Below are 24600 nucleotides of genomic sequence, written 5' to 3' on the forward strand. Positions count from 1 at the left end.
GTAAACCCAAGACCACCAGAAAGACCGTTTTATTTTTGTAGCATTTTTATTGTGTAAGAGCTACACATGTCCAGCATGGATCATTAAAAACTCAACAGGAAGTGAACACACAAAACAATGTATAAAATCTTCTGTGTCTGGAACTAAGGCAGAAACGGAATGTTATTCACAAAGAAAAATACAAATTAACAAGGCATACCTAATAACATTTTTTTCCTCCTTTAACAAAGTCCATATTTACATTTAAACATTAACAATAAAGTAAATCATATACAATTAAAAAATAAAAGGAAAATAAAAGGGGTGGGGGGAAATCAACCACAAACCTTCATTGTTAACGATCACATTGTGGTTATAATACTGACAAGGAAAATCTCCCAACCCGGGAATTGATCCAGTCCTGGTACTGAGAGACGTGCTATGAAATCTGCTGTTACTTGCATTTAAAAGCATTTGGTAATGATAAAGCAAGAGTTGCTACAAGATACCCTTTTATGCACTACAGACATTGTCAGAATTAATTGCTTGTCTTCTATGAGTTCAATAAATCACACAATATTGTCATCTGCTGGCTGGAGTAAGAGCTTGAGTTTATGTCTTAAGAGCATTTAAACTCTTCCTTGTCCCAAGGGCTAACCTGACCCCAACACTACATTGTTCTAGACAAGAACTGTCGACAAAAGGCAAATAAAAAGGATATGACTTGCAATGGCTGTGCGGGTTTCAAAGCACCTTTCAAATGTTACCCACAAGGTCAACTAATGGTCAGGTAGAAAATAGTTCAATAGTGGCTGATTAGAAGCAGGCCCTTCAAAGGGCAAAACTGGACTACAGTTGGTGTTTATGTAAACAATTTGAAAGCCACTGCTGACTATCAAAATAAAACTAGATTCCATTGCAGATAGCAGGCATGCAAAGCAAAGGCCAATGTGCAATGTGACACATGGAAACTGTGGGGTTTGGCAGAGTGACTTGGCACAGTTACACTCCCTTTAAAAAAAAAAAAAAGAAAAAAAACCTACAAGCAAAAGCAATCAACCTCAATTCCCACTGCAAAACAAACAATAACCGGCAGTGAATGACTGAAGAGAACAAGCAAAATCTTTTCAGAGCAGAACACAACGTGGGTTGATTTCAAAAACCTGTTATTTACCTAACTTGCCTCAATTCCTCTTTAACTTTTTCTCCTTCTTCTCTATTTTCCACTTTCATTTGTTTCACCGATTCAGAGGAAAATGGGAAAGCTCAGAGTGGAGGAAGTGTGATATTCTGTGGGTGGAATCCCCAATGTGACGAGCCTTTTCTTTGAGAGGTTTCTGCTGTAACAGGCTGGCCAACCTCCATGCTTCCCTTCCGGCTCTGCAGCAGGGAAAGGAACAATAGACATTGTGAATGGGGGCAGAGGCCGTGTTGTGACTATTGGAGCAGGGCAGGGACTGAGGAAGGAATGCCATGAAACCCACTCGCTGAGAGGAGGCTACACCTCATCTTCATCCCTAAACATATCCATCAAACACACGCACGCCCGCACACACATACATACAAACACACACATGCACGCACACAGATTTCCTAGCACACTTAAGTTGGGGTCAGTCATAAGCAGGATTTTCTTCTCTTTTTCTTTTAGCAATTTTCCATGACAGTATTAAAAAAAAAAAAGGTATTGGAATCATTCCCAGAGCAATAAAATAAGAAAGCCCATGTTTTATTTAAAGCAGACATTTCTTTTATGTAGTTGTTGTTGTTGTTATTGATGATGTTGCTGGGGGATTTGCCTCAACACACAGACAAGCACAACCATACTTATAAAAGGATACATTCTATTTTTACAGCCACTCAAACAACACAGCGCTGGGTTCCTAATATTTTTAAAGTATAAATATACTAGCTGAAGACCTAACAAAAGACTCTGCAGCCCCATCCTTAAGTGCTCCAGTCATTAAGCTCACCAGGCAGACCGTGGAAGAGCTTTTATCTCTAATTAGCTCTGCTCCAAACCTCTCTTGGAATGAGAGAGGGAGGATAGGGGAGGCCGTTGCCTGGCAACTGGATCGAACAAAATCCATCATTGGCAAAGTGAAGTACTGGCCTTTAATTCTTCTTCTGGGTCAATATTTATAAAGCCTTTGTTACTTTATACTGGAACCTTTACATTTTATCTTAAAAGTAAGTGGATCAGAGTATAAATCAAAAGGATGTATGAAAAAGCACATTTTAAAACCATTTCCATTGCATTCCTCTGGTCTTTCCTCCCATGTGCAGCTGTGGCTACTGTTGCTTTTCAGACAGTTAAAAGTGGCTTTTTGTTACTCAGTGACTTTTGATGCATCACAGATTTAAATGTCTGCACAACACTATACAATTTAATTCTCCAATGTGCATAAGTGTTTTTTCCATAGAAATATTTTAGGAGAGTGGCAGTTTCATTGGGATTGTTCTCATCTCTGAACATTATCTGGTACACTGTTTGAATAATTCATTCAGTTTCGTTACCCTTACGTCTACATGAATGTCCAGACAATTCAAGACATCACCACTGCCAACTCAGAACTGCTGCATGCAAGTTAATCTCATGCCACTGTTCCTTTGAGTGAGCGAGGCCTGGGTTGGGTCAATCGTTGAGAGCTGACATGAATTAAGAGTACACAGCTGATTTCAGATGACAATATGTGATTAAATACCCTTCAGACAGAGACCTCAGCCCAAAAGTACATGACACAAACAGAGACATTGCAGTGGAATAACATGCTTGTAAGCAGTATGCATCTCACAGGCAACCTTTCTAATCCCAGTCTCACAGAAACTGAGATCCTGCAGGCTCTGAATTCAAAAACAAATCCAGAGTTTAGCAAAGTTAGTTCACATGGCTCAAAACCAGGACCCCATTGAATAAAGGCATCTCAATCCCCAACCCCCACTAAGTTATGCTCTCCTCAGCAAATACACTTTAATTCAGCCTAAGGAATTGCTGGCGGTCTGAAGCAGCCTTGACTGCAGACAAATCATCCACATCTGTGTAATGCAACCCAGGCATGGTCTATAATAACAGACAGTAAGCCTTCCCAAATACTTATCAGATAAGGTTTCTTTTCTTCCTTTTGAACTCATACAGATGGCTTTTTTGTGTGTGCCCCCCTTCCAAATCAAATTAAAACTGAGCTTTCACAAGAAGCAGGCAGCAGGGAGATGATCCATGGGCTGAATGATGTTTTTACACACCTGCTGTTTTTAAATGGAGATTAACTCCCATTTCTTAAAAGGCAGGGGACTGAGGTTCCATAAAATAGTTCTGGACTAAGAATTAGTTCTACTTTGGAGGCATCTGAGGCAATATGTAGGACCAAGGCTTAAAGAGCAAAACTGGCTTGGATAAGTATTTTGTTTAGATTAGGGCTTTTCCCCAACACTGCAAAATACAGAACCAGCCTTACAAGGTACCTCATGTAGTCACCTTTCCCAATCAGCACCCTCTCCACAGTGAAATGTCTTTGTCCTCAAGCCAAAACAGTCATCTATAGAGGAAGCTTAACACCTCGTCAGCTGGCAGAAGTGTCCCTCTCAAAACACTCCAGACCTCCTACCATCTTTTATAGGTCTCTTAAAAGGCATTGGGTGAATCTTACAAACACGAACTGTCCCATACAAAGATATTATGATGATCCAAGTGCTCAACCTATGATGCTTAGCACTTGAACACAAAACAGTTCTTCAGTTTTCACAATTCAGGGGAAGGGCTCTATCGCTTCATTCTCTGCTCCAGTCTTTTCTTTCTTTCCTGTTTTGTTTATAACCCGTGATTGGCAGACCCTGATGGCACCCCCTGAATCTAAGAGAACACCTTGTATGAAGCAGAAAGAGAAACTGAAGACACTGAATGATAGGAGAAGTCCAAAAAACCTCCTTAAAAAAAAAAAAAAAAAAACAATCACAAAAAAAAAAAAAAATGTGCAAACTTTCTGATATAAATAGACTACAGTCAACTAATTGGTAGCACCATGGGAAGGGACATGTCGGGTAATGTGTGTGTTTGTGAGGTGAGAGGGGGAAGGGGTCAAAGGTGAAAAGTCAAACCCAGTCCTGCAGGGAACGTTTGCAGTGGACCAGCACCTTAGGCGCCCCTTTCCTCTGCATCTTGATGATGGCGTAAATCAGTCCCAGAATGCACAGCACCAGGATCAGAGGCACGGTTACCATGATGATGTTCATGGTACGAGTGTATTCGTCAATTTTAAGCACAACGTCCACGTCCTCATCCTTGTAATCCACGTCGTTGGTGCCGTCTCGCCCTGCATCAGGGTCGAACGGTGGACGGTCCACCTCTGGCCACTTGCGGCCCACGTCCTTGTCGGTGTCTTGGTCTGGGTCAAGGTTGACTTGGCAGCCCATGAAGTCCCGCAAGATAGATTTGGGATATCCAGGCTCAATCTTCATCCTCTGATTGTCAAATTTCCAGTACTTGGTTCCTTTGTAGAAATAGGTATAAGCTGCGAATGAGGAAAAAAACAAAAGCATTTTTAACAATATTATTCAAATTTCACATTTAAATTTCAGTTTAAGCATGAGTGTTGGTCATTAATCACTCACATGTCTTGCACCCGGAGAACAGAAAATAAGGTAAAGTAAACATCTAAGCAGCATGGTCGTTTTACATGTTATTTGATATTGCTGACACTGTGAGAGAGTTTACTGCTCTACATTAACACAAGTACCAAACCAACAGCAGATGGAGAAGGACTATACAATATCCAGTAATACACTCAGATAAATCTTTTGAATATTCAGGATACAAAAAGGAAAGTGAGGGAAAATAAATTAAAAGGGAGCCTGGGTAGTTTCAGCCAAGTGGGCTGAACATGAGGCATGGGAGTCCACTGTCAAGCCATACACACCTGCCTCAGGGAAAATGTATATAATCAAATTTGGCAAATGGAAGAAGCTATATGATTTCCTGCCAAAAAGGTACGACTTGATCATGCACACCAGTGGAAGCCAAATTAGTCCCTGCACGTTACGCAAAATATAACAATTGTAATGTTTGAGAGACCAGCTTGGAAAAATAGAGACGAAACTCCTATCCAAATCAAAAGCTGTTTCTCCATACTGTCAAAGATGAAGTCATTTTTTCCTTTCGGCTCAAATTCCCTGCCCTCTCACATTCTCTTTTCCCCCCCTTTGTTACGTTACGGGCATTTTCCTGGCCCTGCTCCCCTCATCTCACCTCCATCATCACTCAGGAAAGCCCCCTTGGGAGAGGGAGGGATCCCGCCCCACACGCTGTTTGGCTTGGGATAGTCCTTGTCCACAGCACGAGATTGCTCATTAAAACGCCAGTACCTGTGTAAAGCAGGGAAAGGAGAAGGTTGATGCAGCTGAGGTACTGATGATGCATGCTCCCTAATTGCCCTGTGTTTGACTGTGCTTGTTATTCTTAACATCTCAAATGGAAATAAATGATGTGATATATTTTTTTAATTCTTAAATACTCTGGGACATGCAAATCTTTTTTTTTTTTTAAAAGCAAGCACTTTGGTAAACAACCTATGTCTGATAGCCTTTGAAGAGCTGATGGAATCTAATTTATTCTGCTGAATTTGACCTTGCAGGGAAGTCTTGCTGAAAATAACACTGATGACAAAGCAGAAATACAGCAGGGCATCCAATAAGATAAAATAAGAAAAAATAAAAAACTGCAAAGAAACTCTAAAGTGGCTTCACTGTAAACACAAATGCAAATAGTCTCCATCTGGTGAATATTTTATTACTGGCTCCAAAAATAACAATATACACATTTTTACCTGTCTCCATTAAAGAAATACGTGTATCCTGTAGGTTCCCACCAAATAGCTGTCTCTATCTTGTCATATGGGATGCCCTGACCATACTCTGTCAGCTCCTGTGGGTAGCCTGGTTCCAGATTAGCCTCCCGATACAGCCAGAACTTGCTTCCTAAGAACAAAGCAAAATCAAATTCAATTAAACAGCCATCCATCATCCAATGCATGATTCAACTGCTTCCTGGTGCACACCACACCACTTTGATCTTTTCAGATATCAATCTTGTGCATTTTGGAAGTTGCAGAGATTGGAGCAAGATGCAAGAGGCGTGTGAAGAGTGCAGCTTCAAAGCAAGGTGTCTCCAACCTACATATGTAAAAGTCTCCCAGCTGATGGTTCGCTCCAGCTTGCTGCACTGAGACAGAATGGCACCGCTAAGAGACCCACATTATCCCCTATAATTCCTCTGACCCAGATTCTTGTTAAGAACTGAAACCTTTGCAGTCAGCATCTGCAAACCACTGGCTGATGCAATCCATAATTTTACATATGCCAGATGTTTCTTTCCAGGATTTTTCTTTTTTTTCCTTTTTGTCTCCCCCCCTTTTTTTTTTCCATGGCCGATATCCAAATTTCAGAATGTTTTGCAAGTGACATAATTTGTCCTAAAGAAGTTTTCTGCCAGGGGAGCCAGCTGTCTTAAAGAGATATGACCCTTTCACAAATGCTGTTCAGATCTTCTTAACCCAAGTCAACTTCACAGAAGACTGCGATGCCAGACAAACTCAACAATGAAGTACGATCACGCTGGTTCACCTCAAAAACTGTATTTCTAATTAAGGACTGGGGATGCTCAGGGAGAATGTAAATCTAACACAACTGAGTGGATACAAAAATGAACCAGTAGATAGGGCTTTTTTCATTCACTCATTTGATTAAAATACACAGATAATGTAAGCTAAGCACTACTTTAGGTATCAGTTCTTTTCAGGACTACAAAGGAAAAGAACAACAAATCCAGATCCAAGTGCATCTACACCCCATGAAAGATTACTCTTACACTGCATTTAACATCACTGCTATGTGACAAAAATATATCCATCTGACGCTACTGTTTGTTTGACTTTATATTAAAGCAAAGCTGCCCAGCCTCAATGCTGGAGGGTCTCGGGTCCCCTGGTGTTTCAACTTGAGCTCTTTATTTATCAGATCATATTCAATTATTTCCTCAGTTGGACTAATTGAAACCTTTTATCAAGTCTTAAGCTTGTTGATGAGACCTAGAAAGCTGCTGGGTATGGCCCCTTCAGGCCTGGAGTTGTGCAGCACTGCATTGAAGTAACGGAAGAAAAGCAAACACAGATTTATTTAATTTACCCAGACAAAGAAGAAACACCCAAGACAACCCCCCCCAAAACAAAACAAAAACATAAACAAATGCTACCCCAAAAGGCCCATTATTGAATTACCTTTGAAAAAGACAAATTTCCCATCATGCCTTTCATAGGCAGCATCAATGTCTCCAGGAAGCCCTCTCCAGAAGTGTCCAATAGGCATGGGGTAGTTGTCCAGAACTCGGTTACGACGGACCCTCCAAAACCAGCGCCCCTAAACAGGACACAGCAGACACACATTATCCTATAGCTGACCTCTCCTTCCTCTTCCTCCCAGCTTTAGCACTACCGATTTCTATTCAGGACAACATAGGAAATGAACAATTCAAAATAAGTGCATCTACATCTACACCCCATGAAAGATTACTCTTACACAGCACATGTACCACAGTGTTTTACAAACCACAACCTCCCACCCCTCATCCCCACTCCCAAGCACTGAATTACAACTGTTTTAGTTTTATTCTCAATAGTTATACATGAGAGGGAAAACAAAATCAATCAAATGTTCAGCTCAACACATTTAGTGTTTTCATGATTGTGCTCAATCTTCCTCACTGTTAAACAGTTCCCCTTGTGCAGGGCCCTAACTGTCAGTGCTCCGCATGTACACTTTCATTACCCTTTACTGTGCATTATATTCTTTTAATAGATGATGTGTGAGGCTGAACATTTACAAGGGCCAGTTTAAGCTTTCAAATATCAAATGGCTTAATTTTATTTTTATTGATCGATTTCACTAATTAAATCACGCATTTATTTTCTGTTTAACAAAGAGTCCGTATCTGTGTCAGGTGTCTTTCTTTTGCAGCTGAATACTGAAAACCATCATGAATCATGATACAGAAGTATATATTCCTCGAAAGCCGGAGTCGGAACGACCCTCCGGTCTGTAGAAGTGCTGACACAGTCCGCTAGGCAGCAGTACCGCTCAGCTTCCCACCACACACAGACGGCCTGGCCTCCATCCACACTGTGATATTACTTAAGCCCCATCCAATATTGAAACCAGAACCAGGAACTCAGCCAATACCTCTAAATTTAAATGGTCCACTTGTAGCCCCCCCACACCCTACCCCTTTATTTATCAACGTGGCACACTTCAAAAATGACTTTCAGAGAGACGTCCCCGGGATTGCATAGCACTGAAACACACTGCTTTTTCTTAGGATTGAGGAAAACAAAGAGAGGACAAAGACGCAGAACATCTTGGTGCTCTGATGGCTACCGACTCATTTGTAGTGGTAATTTTTGAACTGGGCCGAAACTAAAATGTACAGTTTATGACATTACCACAGGCTTGGGAGCTAAACAGTTTGCAACACACTGTAAATACATTTGGCACTGGGAAGCTATTTAGCTGACATGGATCTGAGTGGCAGCACGTACAGTGCACAAGACTGGAATGCAAACCACAAATTACTTAAACACATTGGAAAGCTATAAAATGACTGTTAGGGTGTCATTTTGAACACATATCTATTCCTTTTACTGCCTTGCTTGTATTGTCCTCTCTTTGCCTAGATACTCACCTGAGAGACTCAAATGAAACAGACAAATCAAAATACTCATTCGCATTTACAGAACTGCCTATTAACTGAGGTAAAAAGATTAAATCAGAAATGCAGACTGTAATGGATAAGACTAAACACCATAAATACTGAGATTCCATGAGCTTTAAATAATCTAAGGGACATTTGATGTGTATTTTCTTCATTGGGCTTGCAGCAACAGGAGAAGTGGAAGCATACAGTGCTCCAGCATAAACACAATTACATTTGTAACACGTCCATTCCTGTGACCCTGAGAGGAGAACTGTCCACATCCATACTTAGCAAAATAATCTTAACAGCTGTTTCTAAAACATCTAACTTAGAGGATTAGAAGCTTGAATTAATGAAAACCGTTCGGCAGGTCATTATATTTAGATAAACGGAAAACACTTGCTAAACATAATATGCAGGATATGTTTGTGCAACGACTTATGACATGTGCTAGCAAGCCTGCTGGAAATTAAGACCAGATGCTGATGATTGTATTATTGCATTAAAAAGAAGAAGACTTTTGAAGTGATCAGAAACCATCCTTGGCTCATCTCAGAAGGGGCCAACGAGGTGAGATTTTAAGAGGCAAAAAATATAAAAATGTCCGCTTGCAATGTAGCTGAAAAAAAGCAGACAATTTCCTATGACATCTGCCTGAAAGCTCAAAGCAGCTGCTCTTCCATTACTCCCTTGCAGAATGAAGCAGAACACATCTACAGGATGTGGAGGGATTGATTGCACCTCCCTACCTTTCTTACCATTTTCCATGGAAATTAAGATAAAAAAAAAAACAATCAAAGAGACTGTTTTAAAAATCCTTTTACCTTAAAGACAAACATCTCTCCTCTCAGAACGGTGACAGTGTCGAAATTGCCATCGCAGATGTTGGGGCCATAGTGGTCGGGGCGATCAGTGGTGCGGGGTTTGCCTGGATCTGGGTTACGTGGAGGAGTTTTGGGTGGGTTTGGCGGTTTGGGGTTGGGCTGCGCAGGACGGCGAGGCGTGACGGTCGGCAGAGATTTGGTGGGACGTGGACTGGTGTCTGGGGGACCTGTGAAAACCAATTACATCATAATTATTTCTACACACAGTGCCTGGGAAATGCTCACACCGTAAAAAGACATTATACCCTATGTGTAGCTGAGAAGACAGCTGTTGAAGCACTTTTTTGCAGATTTGTCTGCAATAATGAGGGCAATTAACCACAGGGCTATTATTTTTACCACCATTTCCTCTGTGACCACAATTGTCATTTGCAGTGAGTGGATATCAGTGTCCAAGTTCTCAGACAGTCCGTTTATTAATCCACTATGCAGAATCTGCAGTTCAGAGTGTTAATTAACACATTCATCAGATCTTTCTAACTTGGAGAGCTTAAAAAGAAAATGAGGTTTCAAGTATGGACCCACTCACTAAATGCTTCATGAGGTGACATGAAAGAAATGAACATAGGCAGTGCTTGTTCTAAACCACCCAATATGCACTCTGGCACTCTGTTGGAACATGAGCATACCATAGATCTGCTGGACCCCTCTGAGGTCATCCTCTGGCAGCTGGAAGTTCTCTGTGTCCATCCACTGGTAGAATGGGGCCATGATAGCCATGGGGTTGTTGGAGTGCTCCAGCCCCAGTGCGTGGCCCAGCTCATGAACAGCCACCAGAAACAGGTCATTTCCTGGAACAAACCAGCAAAGAGAACAAGAGAGAGAGAAATAGAGAGAGAAATACATTAGTATAAATCACAGACAGAGCAAGTAACACTTTCCACAACACAATGTAGGTACAACATCTCAGGGAGCCCACACACACGGTTTCAGTATCTCAACCTTAGGATACTCAAAAAGGGCAAAATCATTCCATGATCCTAAGCACAGTCATATAATTTTGACAGGCCCTTCTGTGCTATGTTATCATGGCAGGACACCCACAGGAAGCTCAAGCCAGAGGGGGCTTGGCTTGGCTGCAGTACCATGCTCCATGATCATAAACTCCTCCTATTGGGACTTGAGGTGGGGAACCTATTCATTGCCACTTACTATTCTTCTGTCTTGATTTAGTGTAGAAGAAAATCATAGATTATCCACCCCCAACCCCCTTTTTAAAAATAATGCAATACAATACATAACTTTTCTCCTAAGTCCTGTTGCCATACAGGTAGGTACACAATGAAAGCTCCTCTTTGTTTGGCTCTCTCTTAAATGAACAGCCCTAGGTCATTTCCTCCTCTGAGGTAGACAGGCAGGCCGGTACACAGGAAGAAACAGTACAGTAGGTTTTGTGTAAGTGCACTGGTCCCCTGTGATGCCTTTTCCTCCTCTGAGGCCTGTGTTTTTGCCTGCACTACAGAGACATGAATGAACCAGGATTACAGAAAAGGAAGAAAGCCATTCATTTTCCAAACTGGAACGCGGTACAGTAAAATGGTTCAGCACTGCTCACAGACACAGCAAGAGGAAACGAGCTATCAATCTATCTACATTACAGATTGAGACAGACAGCGGAAGATATGCTGACTGTCTTTTAGAGCATTTGTTTCAAGAATTGTCTAATGGGGCCCTGAAATGAGAAGCTCAAATGTTGCTAGTTCAATTCATCTGTTTCAGAAATGTATACCTGTACTTTGCAAATTCTAAAGCTATGCACATTCCTAAATGCTCTTTACCCATCTCATATTTCATTCTAAAACTCAAAGATTTTATGACTGTACAGCAGAAACTGCTTATTCCTTCCTGTTCTTTTTGTCCACTCAGGACATGAAATTGTGATAAAAAAAATCTAATCAGTCTTTAGCTAACTTGTCTTTTTCTCACAAATCAAAAAGCACAGTCAGTAGCTTTTAAGATGAAACAGCATCATTTGTAGTGCCTATTTGTTAAAAGGCATTAAAGGGGAAAAAACCTGTTTAATTCTAACAAAAAATTCAGTAATGATTTTTCCATATTCTGCAAAAGGCAAGAAATCCTTCAAAGCAACTTGTTTGGGCAGCTGCTCCCAAACCTTTGCAATAGTCCTCTGTGCTCTCTTTGTTGTGTACAGCAGAACATACTGAATATTAATATGTGTCAGGCACTTGCATTTTCAGCGACTCTAACACATGCTCTGTGCAGACTGCAGAAATACATTTAAACTTCAGGGGCAGTTACTGCTTTTCTGAATAAACAATTAACACACAGATTATCCAACAGGAACAACTGCACAGTTTAGTTTAGTAAGTCTGAGTCCAGTCTGTTGCACTGGAGTTTTGAATACTTGCTTCAAAATTGTCTCTTAAGACTTAGTTATTTTATCAGTTTTGTTAAAAAACTGTTTTGTAAAAAAATGAATTATCATACTTTTTTTGTTTTTGCTGTATTTATTTATTTAGCTTGAAAAACAGCTTTAAAAAAGGGAAATAATATGAAGTCACTAATGTCCTTGGGGCGAACGAAGGAAATGTAGATGCAGAAGATCTGAGCTCTTTGTTTTCACTGTATATGCTTAGAGTTCTGTCTCTAAAAATAAGCCTCAGGAAGAAGAAAGAAAGCATTGTGACGTAATCTGATAAACATATGGCTCGCAGACTTCAAACATCTTCGGTCGCAGGAAAATGTTCAGTTTCAAATCAGAGTTTTCATACACAAGAAAGCGGGGCGTGATTTGCTTATGTTCAGGCATTTGGGCAGTACTTGTTGGTTGCTCTCTGGGTTAAATGGTATTGTCCAGGACATATCAGAATTCAAAGTCAGTTTACTACGTTTTGTTTCTATTTCCAAGTCATTTTATGTTGTCAGTTAACTGGAGGGAGATTTATTACTGCAGAAGGGAAGCATTTACTGTGGCTTCTGATTTGCTTGGTTGGTTCATTTAGGTCACAGCTTGCATGAATACACAACCAACAACTGGGTGAGCTTAATGAGCCAAGAGAACTGGTTATGTTTGTAATTTCCTGGTGTACAAGCCTTTCATGTGTGTTTCCTTGTGAATGGGAATCTATGGCTTCCAAATGTCCAACTGACAATAATTCTGAAACTGTCTCCCTCCAATCCAAGAGGGATTGACTGTTTCACTTGGAGCCTTGCTTAACAAGCCTACCCCCATGCTGAGATATCCTTCGACTTTTCCAAAGTCTAGGCCTGCATTTAAACTCGTTCTGCAGTCCAGTAGCTCTGCAGCAACATGACTCTTTATACAAACCAACGAATCAGTAAAAAATAAGAAGGGAATGAAAATAAATAAATAACCCCAACCCCACCCCCAAATAACACATCCAGGTCAATAAAATTCAACTCTGTGTCATTACCTCAACACCTTCTTTATGCCATAAAACTGTACCAAGAAGTCCAGGATATCACCCCCACTCTCTGCACGCCCCCTACCCCCCCACCACACACACACACACAGCACCAAACCGTTCCATATTCAACAATGTGCAAAACTGGCTAACCATCTGTGTCTGCTTTAACTCAGGAAATGACAGGACTGGTTCCCAATTCCAGGAAAAGGTTCAGTCATTTATTTCCTTGGAGCTGCACAAGAGACTGTTAATGAGTGCATAAAAAAAAAAAAAAAAAAATCGAATAAAATAATTTAGTCTCCCAGCCAGGTATTTAAGAACAACTTGTTTTCACAACCAGAGTCCTCACCGCGATGAAAACCTTCCTATTTTGTCACCTATCCCTTGAAACTTTGAAGGTAAATGCTCAGTAAACACCCAAACAATTGATGTAAGTGGGACAGAATAACATTTTAAAATACGCAAAAACATAACTTGCTCCTGGAGAACTAGCGAGGACAGGAGCTTAGCAATTGCAGAATCTAGTGTGTTATTTCTTGGCTATACCAACATCATTCTATTCAGGTTGAAGGTAAGTCTGTCTGCAAATGTTCCAGCACTCAACTGGCCTTGAAAAAGATGCACGCCCAGCAATGTAACAGCAGAATAGGTTTCTACTGTACAAGGTAAACTACAACTTCAAACACAGGTAAGTACAATCTTCAGAAACCCCATGTAAACTAGTGATTATCTCACAAAAACTGACTGCCGTTGTGTTGCAGGATTATCACAATCCATTACCGATTCCTCAGTACAACTCGTACAAGAGCCTGAGATCTGTAAAGAGCTGAATGCTTTAAACTATCATGCAATGGTAAATGCAAGTATATTTTACTCCCGTGTAATAGATGATGGTGAATAGTCTTTCTGCTGGCCATTCTGTTGTATACTGGATGCCCTGCGGTACCCATGGCAAATGAAAATTAAGACCCATGCACATAACATTTTCTACTCGTCATCTCACCGCTAAGGTCACCATTGCCGATGGTCCAGGGCTCGTCTGAGTCGAAGTGCGTGTCCCCCCCCATGCCAGGTCCTGGGAAGTAGGCGTGGGCCAGGAATCCCCCCTCGCCATCAAAAGGGGAGCTGTCGCCATGGAAACCGGAGGCAAAAAAGATCATGATGTCGGGCTCCTTGCGACGGCCGTACTTGACCTCGTGGTACGGGATCTCCTCGAATTGCAGCGGTGTCACGCTCTGCCACACCTGGAAGGCTTTCCGGATTGCCTTGTATGAATCGTATTCGCCAATCTTCGGGGTGTAGTTCTGGATGCTGAGGGGCAAAGGGGCAAGTTAAATTAAATTAAATATGGTGGAATGGTCCGTCTTGTGGAACACCTCCTCCTTGTCCTGGCCCTTTTTTGTGGTGTTAATGTCAGCCTTCTGTATGACCTGTCTACTCCAGGACCTCATGATGCACAAGCTCCCAGAAAAGGGAACGTTTGTGTCTGGTCAGATTTTTGCTTGGGGTTCTATCCCAGTTGTGTTATTTCTGCATCAAGGATGCTTATTTTTAATCTGACTTTAATCATTTCTATAAAGATTAGGAAAGAAATAACATGTATGCAAATTACTAAACAAAACCAGTAAAACCAGTAAGAGAAAAACCCAAAAGACTACATCTATGTACACATGACAGACTTCAGAGCATGTCGTGTGTTCACCTAAGGGTACAGAAAGATGGGCTGTGTTATTGGTTTCTCAAGGTTCTTGTTGTTACCTGAAGGTCAGTTGACTTTTATTCCATCTGTGTCCTGTCAGGGCAAAGCGCTTTCTACGGACATTCGTTTTGATTTGGCCTCCGAATTTGTCAGGGACACCACACCGGGGCTTTTTCATCGCACTGGAGGGGAAGAGAAGAGATCTGGTGTTAGGGCTAGGGATTTCATGATGCAGAATTCAGACTTTACTAGACCTGGAGACAATGCCTACAGACAATGATCACATACCCAAGACAGCCACAACTGTACTGCTTGGCTCTGCTGTGTAAATACATGCAATATGTAGTCCTCCCACATCCCCTAAACAAATTTCTCAGTTGATCGAGCTTGTTTCAGTCCTTGTTTCAAAGCATCTCTTTGACTCACACAGAGCAATCCAAGAGTCAGTTATTTTTTGCCCCTTTTGAATTTAAATTGAAAAGCATATAAACACACACACACATATACACACACATATGTACTCACACAGACACACACTGCATTGACTGTATTAACAAAAACAATAGGTATACATAACCAACACCAAAAAAACGAGGAAACAACTGTCAAAGCTGAACGTACATTTGTGTATTATGGTCCAGCACTCCAGTGACAGTCAGGCCGTAGAATCGCTGCATGTCTGCAATTGCACCGGACAGGATCTGCGCTGACCTCATCGTGGACATCAATTTGCTGGCTGGAGGGAGGTAGCCATACATCCGTAGCCATGACTGCAAAGCCAGAGGGAAAGTGATTGAGAGATTAAGTAGTAATGCAGGACTGGGAATGAGAGTCACACAGCTATTAGGTCAAACCCAAAGGCGAGACTGAGGCTGAGAGCAACCAGGAAATTAATACAAATAACAGACTGGGAGAGACTGAGCGTTTAGTATGAATTAAAGAGCGTGAGACAGCGGAACAAGATTGGGTATTAGGCTTGGGGAAGGGAAATTACGGTTCTTCCGCCCCACCACTTAGAAGTAGATCATTCCCACAGTCATTAATGGCTTAATTGTTTTTATCAGCTCCCCAATTAAATTATTAAGCCCACACTAATAAATGAGTCCAGTGGTGGCATAGATTGGAAGAAATACATTGGACCACCCATCGGTTAGATCTGTTGAATTAAAAAATATATATTCAACAATGCCTTACAGTATACCTTAGGGAATACATAAGTGTTTTTTAAAGTTGTGTTTTTCTTTTACAGTTTTAGCACATGTGGTTTTAAAGACCCCCCCCCTTACAAATTAAAAGGCTGTAAAAAAAAAAAAAAAAAAACTTTAATAAAGCACTAAGAATCTAAAGCATTGAGAAAAACAACCTATTTATCAATTTTGTTCCAAGATAGATCTGTAGCCATTCTAATATTTAATACGCCTTCTTGGTTTTTAATAGCTCATGCTGTAACAAATCCTTCTGTGTCATTTCAATCTGGTTTTCTAAAGTAGCCTGCAGTAGATATTTAGCAGAGCTCCATTATGAGATGAATGTAAAAATGGGTGTGGATGACAGAGTAAAAAGGAAACTGCCCTTGTGACCCCTGAACCCTGACCTTCAATTAGCCCCTTGGCCATGCTCCCTTAAGGAAAGTTCAATTCCATTAGCAACAGTGCAATTCAGGAGGCTGTATGAAAATAACAGAGATCTCCCTCTCTTACACACACACACACACACACACACACACACACACACAATCTTGCTCCAACTGCTGTGCTGCCGGGGCAGCCTATTCATCAAACAGGGATTTCTTCCAATGTCCTGCATGCTTTTCATACACACAGTAGAAGCCCTTTATAATCCAGCTGCTCAAGAGACTTAATATAGTTTGTATTTCTGGGCATTCGAATGGAGGTCAGTTTATTCGGAAAATTCAGAAGCCTCCTGTAACTTATTTTTTCTAAAAACACTGAAAACAGTGAAACACTTAAGGCAATCTGTAGTTTCTCTCCACTGTTTCAGTCACCGTGTAAGGAGTGAAAGTGTGTGTTGTAATGGGGGGAGGGGGGGGTACATAAGAGACACACCTCTCCTGAAGATAAGACGCCATTTCTTTCAGTAAATGGCCCTAGGTGTGCTCACTTCAAGATGGAAATCTTGTTTAAGATCATACCCCTTAAAATGTAATTGGCAACTGCAATTGGTACTGGCTTTTAATCAAGCCAGACAACTGAAATTCAACAGGATTAAAATGCCGTTCAGGTCAGTCATTAAAAGGCATTATTTGAAAAAAGAGAATGGGGCTACAGTCCTTAGCTTGCAAGCTCTCAGTGTAAAAAACTATTTCTCATGGGAACACAGCAAGTTGTGTTTTCAAGTACAAATGTAGATGAGGGAGAATGGCCTGTCATTGTATTTTTTTGTTTTACTCAACTGGGAATGCCAGGAGATTCTGCAAAAGGTCTTATACCTCAGTGCCAACAGTAAGGCTGAACAACTGAAGCAACTGTAAAATGAGTCTCCAGCTCCTGTCTGAGTCCAGCACTGTGTCAGCCAAGACGGTAATAGCTGGGCAATGATTGTATTGCCTGAGTTTGAGAATCTGCTATTTATGAACAAGAGGGTTTACTAAACCCTCAGGGGGGAAACTAGAAGAAATAAACTTTAATTTTGACATTCCAATCAGCAACCCTGGGGCTGCAGGCACTTGTATCAGTTACAGGCCTCTGTTGCTTTGGTTTGGGACAAGATTAGTCCTGTTACTGTACTTCAACCAAGGCTGCTCTCTGCCAAATATCATCTCAAGATCCACAAAGTGCTTCACATTCACCATTGTGTCATATTGAGAGTGGAAAATAAGTACTGTACTTTCAATATTTGACAGGCCCTTTTCTGAATTTAAGAAATGTGGCAAAAGTAGTGAAACTTTTTCCAGTGGGAATGTGGCAACAGCAGAAAGAATGATTACAGAAAAAATATCTCAGGGCATCACGTCTATACTATCTTTTTCGGTCTGAGTTTTGGCAGATTCATGTATAGCTGCAAACAAAGCAATTATGCACACAAGACATGTAAACTTATGAAGAGATACAGAGTGAGAAAGATACTCTTGACATTTCCCTTAAGGATCACATGGCACTGCATAATCACAGTAGAGAGGTGTGGAATGGAATGCTTGCAGTGTTCTCTCAGACTGGAATTCTGAGGATGAACAATTAGACTTTGGAACAGAAGGGGTAACAACTTGCATAGATAATGCTTCAGGAAATGTTTTAGTATATAATGTGTTTTTCAGACTATTCGACACCCTCTCACCCTGCCCTACACCACCCCCTCTTTCCCTCTCTTTCTCAGTGATGCAGTAAATTCAAAACAAGAGTGTTCACTGTTGCTCCTCCCCTGCCTGGGAGCCCTGTAGCCCTCAATGTCTTCTCTCTTGTTTATCTCTTATTCAAAAAAAGAAAAAAAACAGGATACAAAACAGCTGTCACATTCACCAATCACATGCACACAGCTGAGCCAGCTTTTCTCCAGCTCTGTATGCCTTTGTTGCTGTGCCACCACAGTGAAGAGACAGCTAGCTCCTGTGGCCTTTGTGGCTCAGGGGAATGAGCAGGGCGCAGTAGAGGTGCAGTGATGGAACTATGGGAACATGTTATGTGTAAATCCAAAAATATCAGGGAAGATGAGTTGGATGTGCTGCTCTCAATATCTGAATCTGGTGTGACACCCACAACCCTGCCAACCTTTTGCATTGCCATTGCAAAGCTGTCCTGTGATTTTGAAATGTACAACCCCTCTCTCACATAGATTTGCGCTGTTGTCTTGCCTACATTTAACTTCCTTTTCGTTGCCCACTACCATGTAAAGTACTGCAGGCATCACCACACTTGTCTGTGCTTTGGCCCACTCACCATGCATTTATACACATATTTAATTCATGGAATCAGAAACCATGACCCTGTAGAGGGGTGATGGGACTTCCTGAAAATTACATCAGTACAGTGCCAGTGCATTTGTGGTACAGTTGAACAGGATGTAAACTAGTGTTCATTGTCAATTTATAGTAATTGGCGGTTTGGTCGGATATGAAGAAACTGTGCTACTGACTAATGAAGTGCCAAGGGGTTTGTAATGCGTGGACCTACTTGAAGAGGAAATCCGCATATGACCAAATATCCATTATTTTAGTTTCTCTGTCCCAGTCAGTGAACTGACATCCTCTGACACCATCTCTCACATCATGTCAGCAGGAAGCCAGAGTGAATCCATTTAGTCTAACCTCAAAACATGTAGGTTGTAGCAGCAAGGAAGGTGTATGTGGGGGATTTTATATTGTCCTATCAAGAAGGAAATGTGTCCATAATAGGACAATCTTCCATCATATATTAAGATCTAAATAAAATGGTCATTCGGGGTTTTGGTGCCTGCCCACACAAAAACAGAAGGTACTCTGATTTTATATATATACTTATGTACTGACCAAATGGACCAGGCAACTCAGTCCTGGAATTAAGAGCAGAGTGTGTCACAGGAAAAGTATTGCTCCAACTGCTGTTGAGAAATAAATATTTTAGAAAATATCTGTATCCGTTTGCTTGGCCCTCATAAAGAGTAAGTGCAGATCCAGCTGTGTCTGAAACTGGGATGGAAGAAAGGCAAAGGTGGAGAGACACAAGCTGCTTTCTGCTGAGAATTACATTTCAAAGGGCTCCTGTTTCCAACGGGGATTTAAGTCTCTGAAGGCCCCAGCGGCTCTTTCAAAGACAGTTATGTTTGAGCAGCCCTGTTTAAGAGCTGGTGTTCACAACTACAGACACTCTGTGGGCTGTGCTACCCTGACAGGAAAGAGCATTTCACTGCAGTCTGGGCCAATGTACTCCTCAGTGGGACTGTGTAGCTCCGGTGACACACTCTATTTATTCCCTCCGCCTCCTTCAGACTGACAATTTTGCTATTTCTCATTACACCCAAGGCACAGCCACAGACCTGTAATTTCTGTTTTATATTCTGCTAGCATAAGTAGGACTCACAACAAGTCAAATGAGGATAGTCTTAAAGAGAAAAAAAAAGCCGAAAAGAGGAATACACATGAAAAGAACATGTCTGATACCTATTATGAAATTAGTTTGCACTTCAGGATTACATTTGCATTATACTCTTGTTGAGTGCTTTGTGCTGCATGTGGGCTGGCATATTGTCCTCGGCACAGGTGAGCAGACCACAATGGTTTTTGTTCTTCCCCCTACCACACCAGACCGCAGGCCAGCCTCTTCAGTCTTCTGAAATATCACAGGGACGGAAAATAAAAATACCCACATGGAGGGATTGTTTCCTGTGTCTAACCTTGCTAATCCACTGTTTTTAGAAATCTGAAGAAGGGCAGAATTAATCTCTCCAAAAACATGTTGTCAGGAGATTTAAAAGTTTGCATTTATTCTGTTTTTGTCCATTACACAGCATTCACTTAAGTGACAATGAAACAAGGACACTTCTTGCCTGGCCACAATCTCAAATTTTCCATTAGGAATTTTGAATGATAAAACTTAAAACTATTAGTCTGTTTTACTAAAATTACACCAGAGCAGGGATTTATCACTATCATTTATACTGAAAAAATATTCAACCAAAAACTACACTAAACAAACAAGCAGTGAAGGAAATACATTCTGGTCTATCTATAACCTTAAAGTGGCCCTGGTAACTTAAGCATTACAAACCATAACACTTCTACAGCTAGGAGTAGCTGGCATAAAAATCTCAGTCTTGCTGCAACAGAGGTGGGGAGAGATAGACAGTTCTAGCCCCCTGCCCCAGCTCCCCCAGCTGGATCATCTATTTTCAGCCAATGCATGACCACCTGATTTGATGACATGCAGCCAGCACCCAGCAGCTAGGGTCAGGTTTCTCCTCCCAAAATCCCCCCTGTGCTCTGCATACGCTTCATCTCTGGGAGGTCTGAGTCCAGCCCAATAATATCTGATTAAAAACAAGTTGTGGAGGGTAGACTTGGCTTGAATTCTTACCCTAAGTTTACGAAATCTTTTTGGCCAGGCCATTAATTCCCACTTCAAGGTTGCAATAGGCAACCCACCACCTCCTTTACACTATCACATCAAAATAAGTAATTTGTAATTATGATGATGCAAACCAAGAGGCACAGGGGATTTGGTTAAGGGATGTTGCTTTTTCTTTCTTGGGTCCCCTTGGATAACCCCTGAATACCCCCAGGGGTCCCTGCAAGATCACCTACAAACTACAGTACGTGATGCTCAATGACTAAGCGGTGGGCTACAAAGCAGCTCTTTATTAAACGTGTGGAGCCTACTGTAGGATTAATTCAATAAAGAAACATACAAACAACCGAAAACGTTGTCTTGCAAATGCAGACAGAATGCAGGCATTTTCTTCCTGGAATTAGTTTAAACAACGAGGTTATACAAAGTATACAGATTTCGTCCATCTCTGTCTTACACAGCAAAAGAAAGAGCCCGCAGAGTCGTGTGCCTAGAGCAGTAGCAAGGAGCTCCTTGCAAAACATGCACAAGCAGACGGCTACACACAGCATATCCACATATGGTGCTGTGCGAGTGTGTCAGTGTGTCAGTGAATGAGCGGGGTCTGTGTATCTTGGCTGCGCCGTCTCACTGGGGAGGGCAGGTCAGCCCGGGAGGCCGCTGGCAGCGCGGCAGCCTATTGTTGCAATCCAGCGCCACAGCTGCCCTGAAGAACTGCAGCAGCGGGACGAGATCGCGGTCGAGTAGCGGGGATTTGCTCGGTTCTGCGCGGATCTGCGTTGCTCCACCAATGGGCTCGGTGGGATCGTGCAAATCTGTGCAGAACTGCGGACAACTGCGCTACTAGACCGCGACCAGAGAGCTGCACGGCATTCAGGTCAACTAAATCAAATAGCACCAGCAGCTCCCGATTGAAGTTGTACAACAAGGGAAGAGGGAACAATCAAAATGGTATAATAATAATGATGATAATAATAGTCATCATCATCATCATCATCATATGAAATAGATTTAAAAGCCCTTCAGTTGCCCCCTGCAGTCCAGTATGGCCGTATATTAGAAAGAAAAAACTTACTGCAACTTTCCTGTTGCAGCCCATGCATTTGCATGAAGTGAAGTCGCGCCGCTCCCAGTGCGGTCCAAGTCATGAAACAGTTCCCCCACAATCTACAAGAAACCCACTGCCTGCAGCGGTCCAGCAGCATGCACACCGACTTGCGTCTTCAATCACACATCTGCGCGAATGTGAACATAATCATAATCACCTCAGAGTTGAACGCGTGGTCCCCAGCCCCGCACGCCCCGCCGCTGCAGACCAGGACCACCAGCAACGGCACGAGATTCAGTTTCCAGGGCGACGCGGTCCCGCACGTCCTCGAGGGTCCCATCCCGTCGCGCGCTGGCTGTGCGGGTCTGCGGCGCTGTGCGGGTCCGGCTGCGTGCGTGCCTGCGTGCGTGCGTGCTCCGTGCGTGTCGCTAAGGATGGACTTGTTTTTGCATTCACGAAATCACGGTTTAAGTTCCCTTTCCCGAAATACACACTGGAGGAAAGCGCGCTGTACTGGGGCTGAATCAAAAGCGCCTACAACTGCAGGTCATTCCCCTAATCAGTCTTCATAGTATTTCTGGCGAGCGCAGAGACTGGGATTTCTTGTTTGTTTGTTTGTTTGTTTGTTTTGCTTTGTCAAATTGTAAACATGCACTTTTCCTTTTTGGGAGCTCCTGGTATAGGCATCTCTGTTTTTGTTCCCTTGCTTTTTTGTTCCTGACCTCCCTCTTGTTTCTGTATTCAGGTCCAGTCCTACATGAGTCCCAGGAGAGAGCTCCAAAATAGCCCAGTGAGCCGCTGTACCCTAGCCCAGCTTTTCTAGGAGAAGGGCTGAAAAGCCAGCGCGTTGTGCCAGATCTTTATTGGCAATTTCCCTGCCAGTGCTGATCTGAAAACCAATGAAGCACCAGGTTGATTGCACCCTTCCCAATGACCCACGTTACAATTATAGAAGCCCCCAACAAACAAAAGAAATATATAATAATCTAATTTAGCAACTGTTTTAGGCAATCAACACTCTTGCCCCGAGACAAATGAGTTGCTTCGTTTTATTATACTCATTTGCAGAAATGTCACGCCGCAAATAAAGAAATTAGCCTAGCAATTACTGTACCTACGGTATAATAAAGGTGGCCAACGGGAAACAACACAACACGACGGCTGAAATGACAGTAACTAGAGAACTGGTGGAAGCGTTGAGCAGATACGGTCGTGTGTCCATTCAAAGAAGAGTCCACAACATTAACAGAAAGCTCTCACAACGTCCCCGGTTGCCAGAATAATGACGCCTGCCTTTGTATTGCAGCCTCGCTTATAAAGATTTAATGTGATGGTGTGTGTTTTTTTTTTCTTGCCCGTTAAAATCCAGGTTTTCTTTCAATTTTCCAGGACTGTATTCACTTGTGTGCGCTGCTTTTTGGAGCTCCCCCGGGCTGATGTTAATACTCTTTCAGGCAGACAGACGCGCTGTTGGCTTGCCGACTCCAAGTGAGCTCTTGGGTTGTGCTAGTAAATGCATGCTTTCCACCGCCCCCTATCCAGATATATGTGAGGAGGAGGAAGGGGTGGGGGCAGTACAGTACAGTAGAGAGCATGCCTTGAACGAACCTCCTCGTTTAATACAGTGTAGTGGCTTATTGCTACTTCAATTTCTGACGACTTCCTGCCGCACCGAAAATGAAGCAATGTCATGTTTAATAAACAACCAACCATAAAAACTCTTGGATTTGAATACGTTTTCTGTTTATCTTTTGTGCAGCTTTACTGATCTTCGTCATTGAAAGCTTTGCTGTTTTTATTCAGTTCTGTATTAACATAATAAACTGTATTATGCATTATATGCAGTAATATATAATATATATGTACTAATCATATGTAGAGTAATAGTAGATAGTAGGAAAACAAAACATAAAAAACAAGCAAACAAACGGAATTCCCAACAATACTTTTGTTATTTTGTATTTGAGTGGGGTTACAGAAATAAATATCAATACTGGCGTGTCTGGTGTATTTGTAGAGTTTCTTTGGTAGAATTACCCAAAATTCACATTTCTCCCCCAACACAGAAATAATTAAAAGCAGTCAATTAGCATGACACACATAAACAAGATTTGATGCCAATGTTCTCAACATTTGTTTTGCTGATGAATAATCTCAAATAAACACTATATTGAAATGACCTGCTTCTTAAGCCCTTTCACACTCCCCTCCGGGCTGTATTGTGCTGTGTGTTTGTTTAAAGTGTCTGCCTCCAGGTTTCTGTTACCCTGTCATCAGCAGTGTCACCCTGGCATCCACCTGCCTGTTATTTTCGAGGTCCATTCCGGATGACCTCCAATCAAGTGAGGAAGCCTGGCCATCAACAGCCCACCAATCGCTGTGGCAGACAGTTTAACCCATTCATGCATGAGTTACATCTGATTCTTAACATTGCTGATGTTACTAATCCATCCCAAAATAAGATGAAATCACATGGAATGGTTATACACCACAGCAGGAGCAAAAACATCACAATCAAATACACACCCTTGAACACACACACACACACAAGTATATATATAGATGAATAGCGTACCTTATCATGCCAAGACATCTTCACAGTGTTTTCACAATCAACTTCAAAGAACTGGGCAAATGTTAAAAGCAGGAGGGAAGAGATATGCCCTAACGCGGGAGAAGGTGTGATTCGACTAACTCCAGGGGAGCAGTTCCTTCAGGAAGGAGTGCCACAGCTGAGTGGGCACCCTCCCGAGTATCATCCACTGAGACACACACCAGGCAAGGAAGCTTACTCGAGTACAGCCCTGCAGGCTTTCTGTGGATTAAGCCCATGAAACACATAACATGGTTGAGGGATTCCAGCCAATA

At 42.0% G+C, this 24600-nt stretch overlaps 1 protein-coding gene across 1 annotated transcript; it reads right to left on the reverse strand.

Annotated features, from left to right (window-relative positions):
* Positions 1-27: 27 nt before the first annotated feature.
* On the reverse strand, positions 28-23246 carry mmp15a (matrix metallopeptidase 15a). Its single transcript, XM_066713642.1, has 10 exons — positions 21950-23246; positions 15310-15458; positions 14748-14870; positions 13993-14300; positions 10230-10391; positions 9541-9767; positions 7248-7386; positions 5799-5949; positions 5222-5337; positions 28-4487 (listed from the first exon to the last, which is right to left on the reverse strand). The coding sequence occupies exons 1-10, from the start codon at positions 22070-22072 to the stop codon at positions 4069-4071; spliced, it is 1917 nt and encodes a 638-aa protein (XP_066569739.1). The 5' UTR covers positions 22073-23246; the 3' UTR covers positions 28-4068.
* Between the last annotated feature and the right edge of the window lie 1354 nt (positions 23247-24600).

The sequence above is a fragment of the Amia ocellicauda genome, chromosome 9 (genome assembly GCF_036373705.1).
Source record: "Amia ocellicauda isolate fAmiCal2 chromosome 9, fAmiCal2.hap1, whole genome shotgun sequence".
Taxonomy (NCBI): Eukaryota; Metazoa; Chordata; class Actinopteri; order Amiiformes; family Amiidae; genus Amia; species Amia ocellicauda.

Coding starts and splice junctions, on each gene's coding strand:
- mmp15a (XM_066713642.1), bottom strand. CDS start 22,072: ATGGGACCCTCGAGGACGTGCGGGACCGCGTCGCCCTGGAAACTGAAT. Junction 14,871..15,309: donor CTGGACCATAATACACAAAT/GTACGTTCAGCT, acceptor CTTCCCCTCCAG/TGCGATGAAAAAGCCCCGGT. Junction 5,950..7,247: donor GAAATTTGTCTTTTTCAAAG/GTAATTCAATAA, acceptor CTTTGTTCTTAG/GAAGCAAGTTCTGGCTGTAT.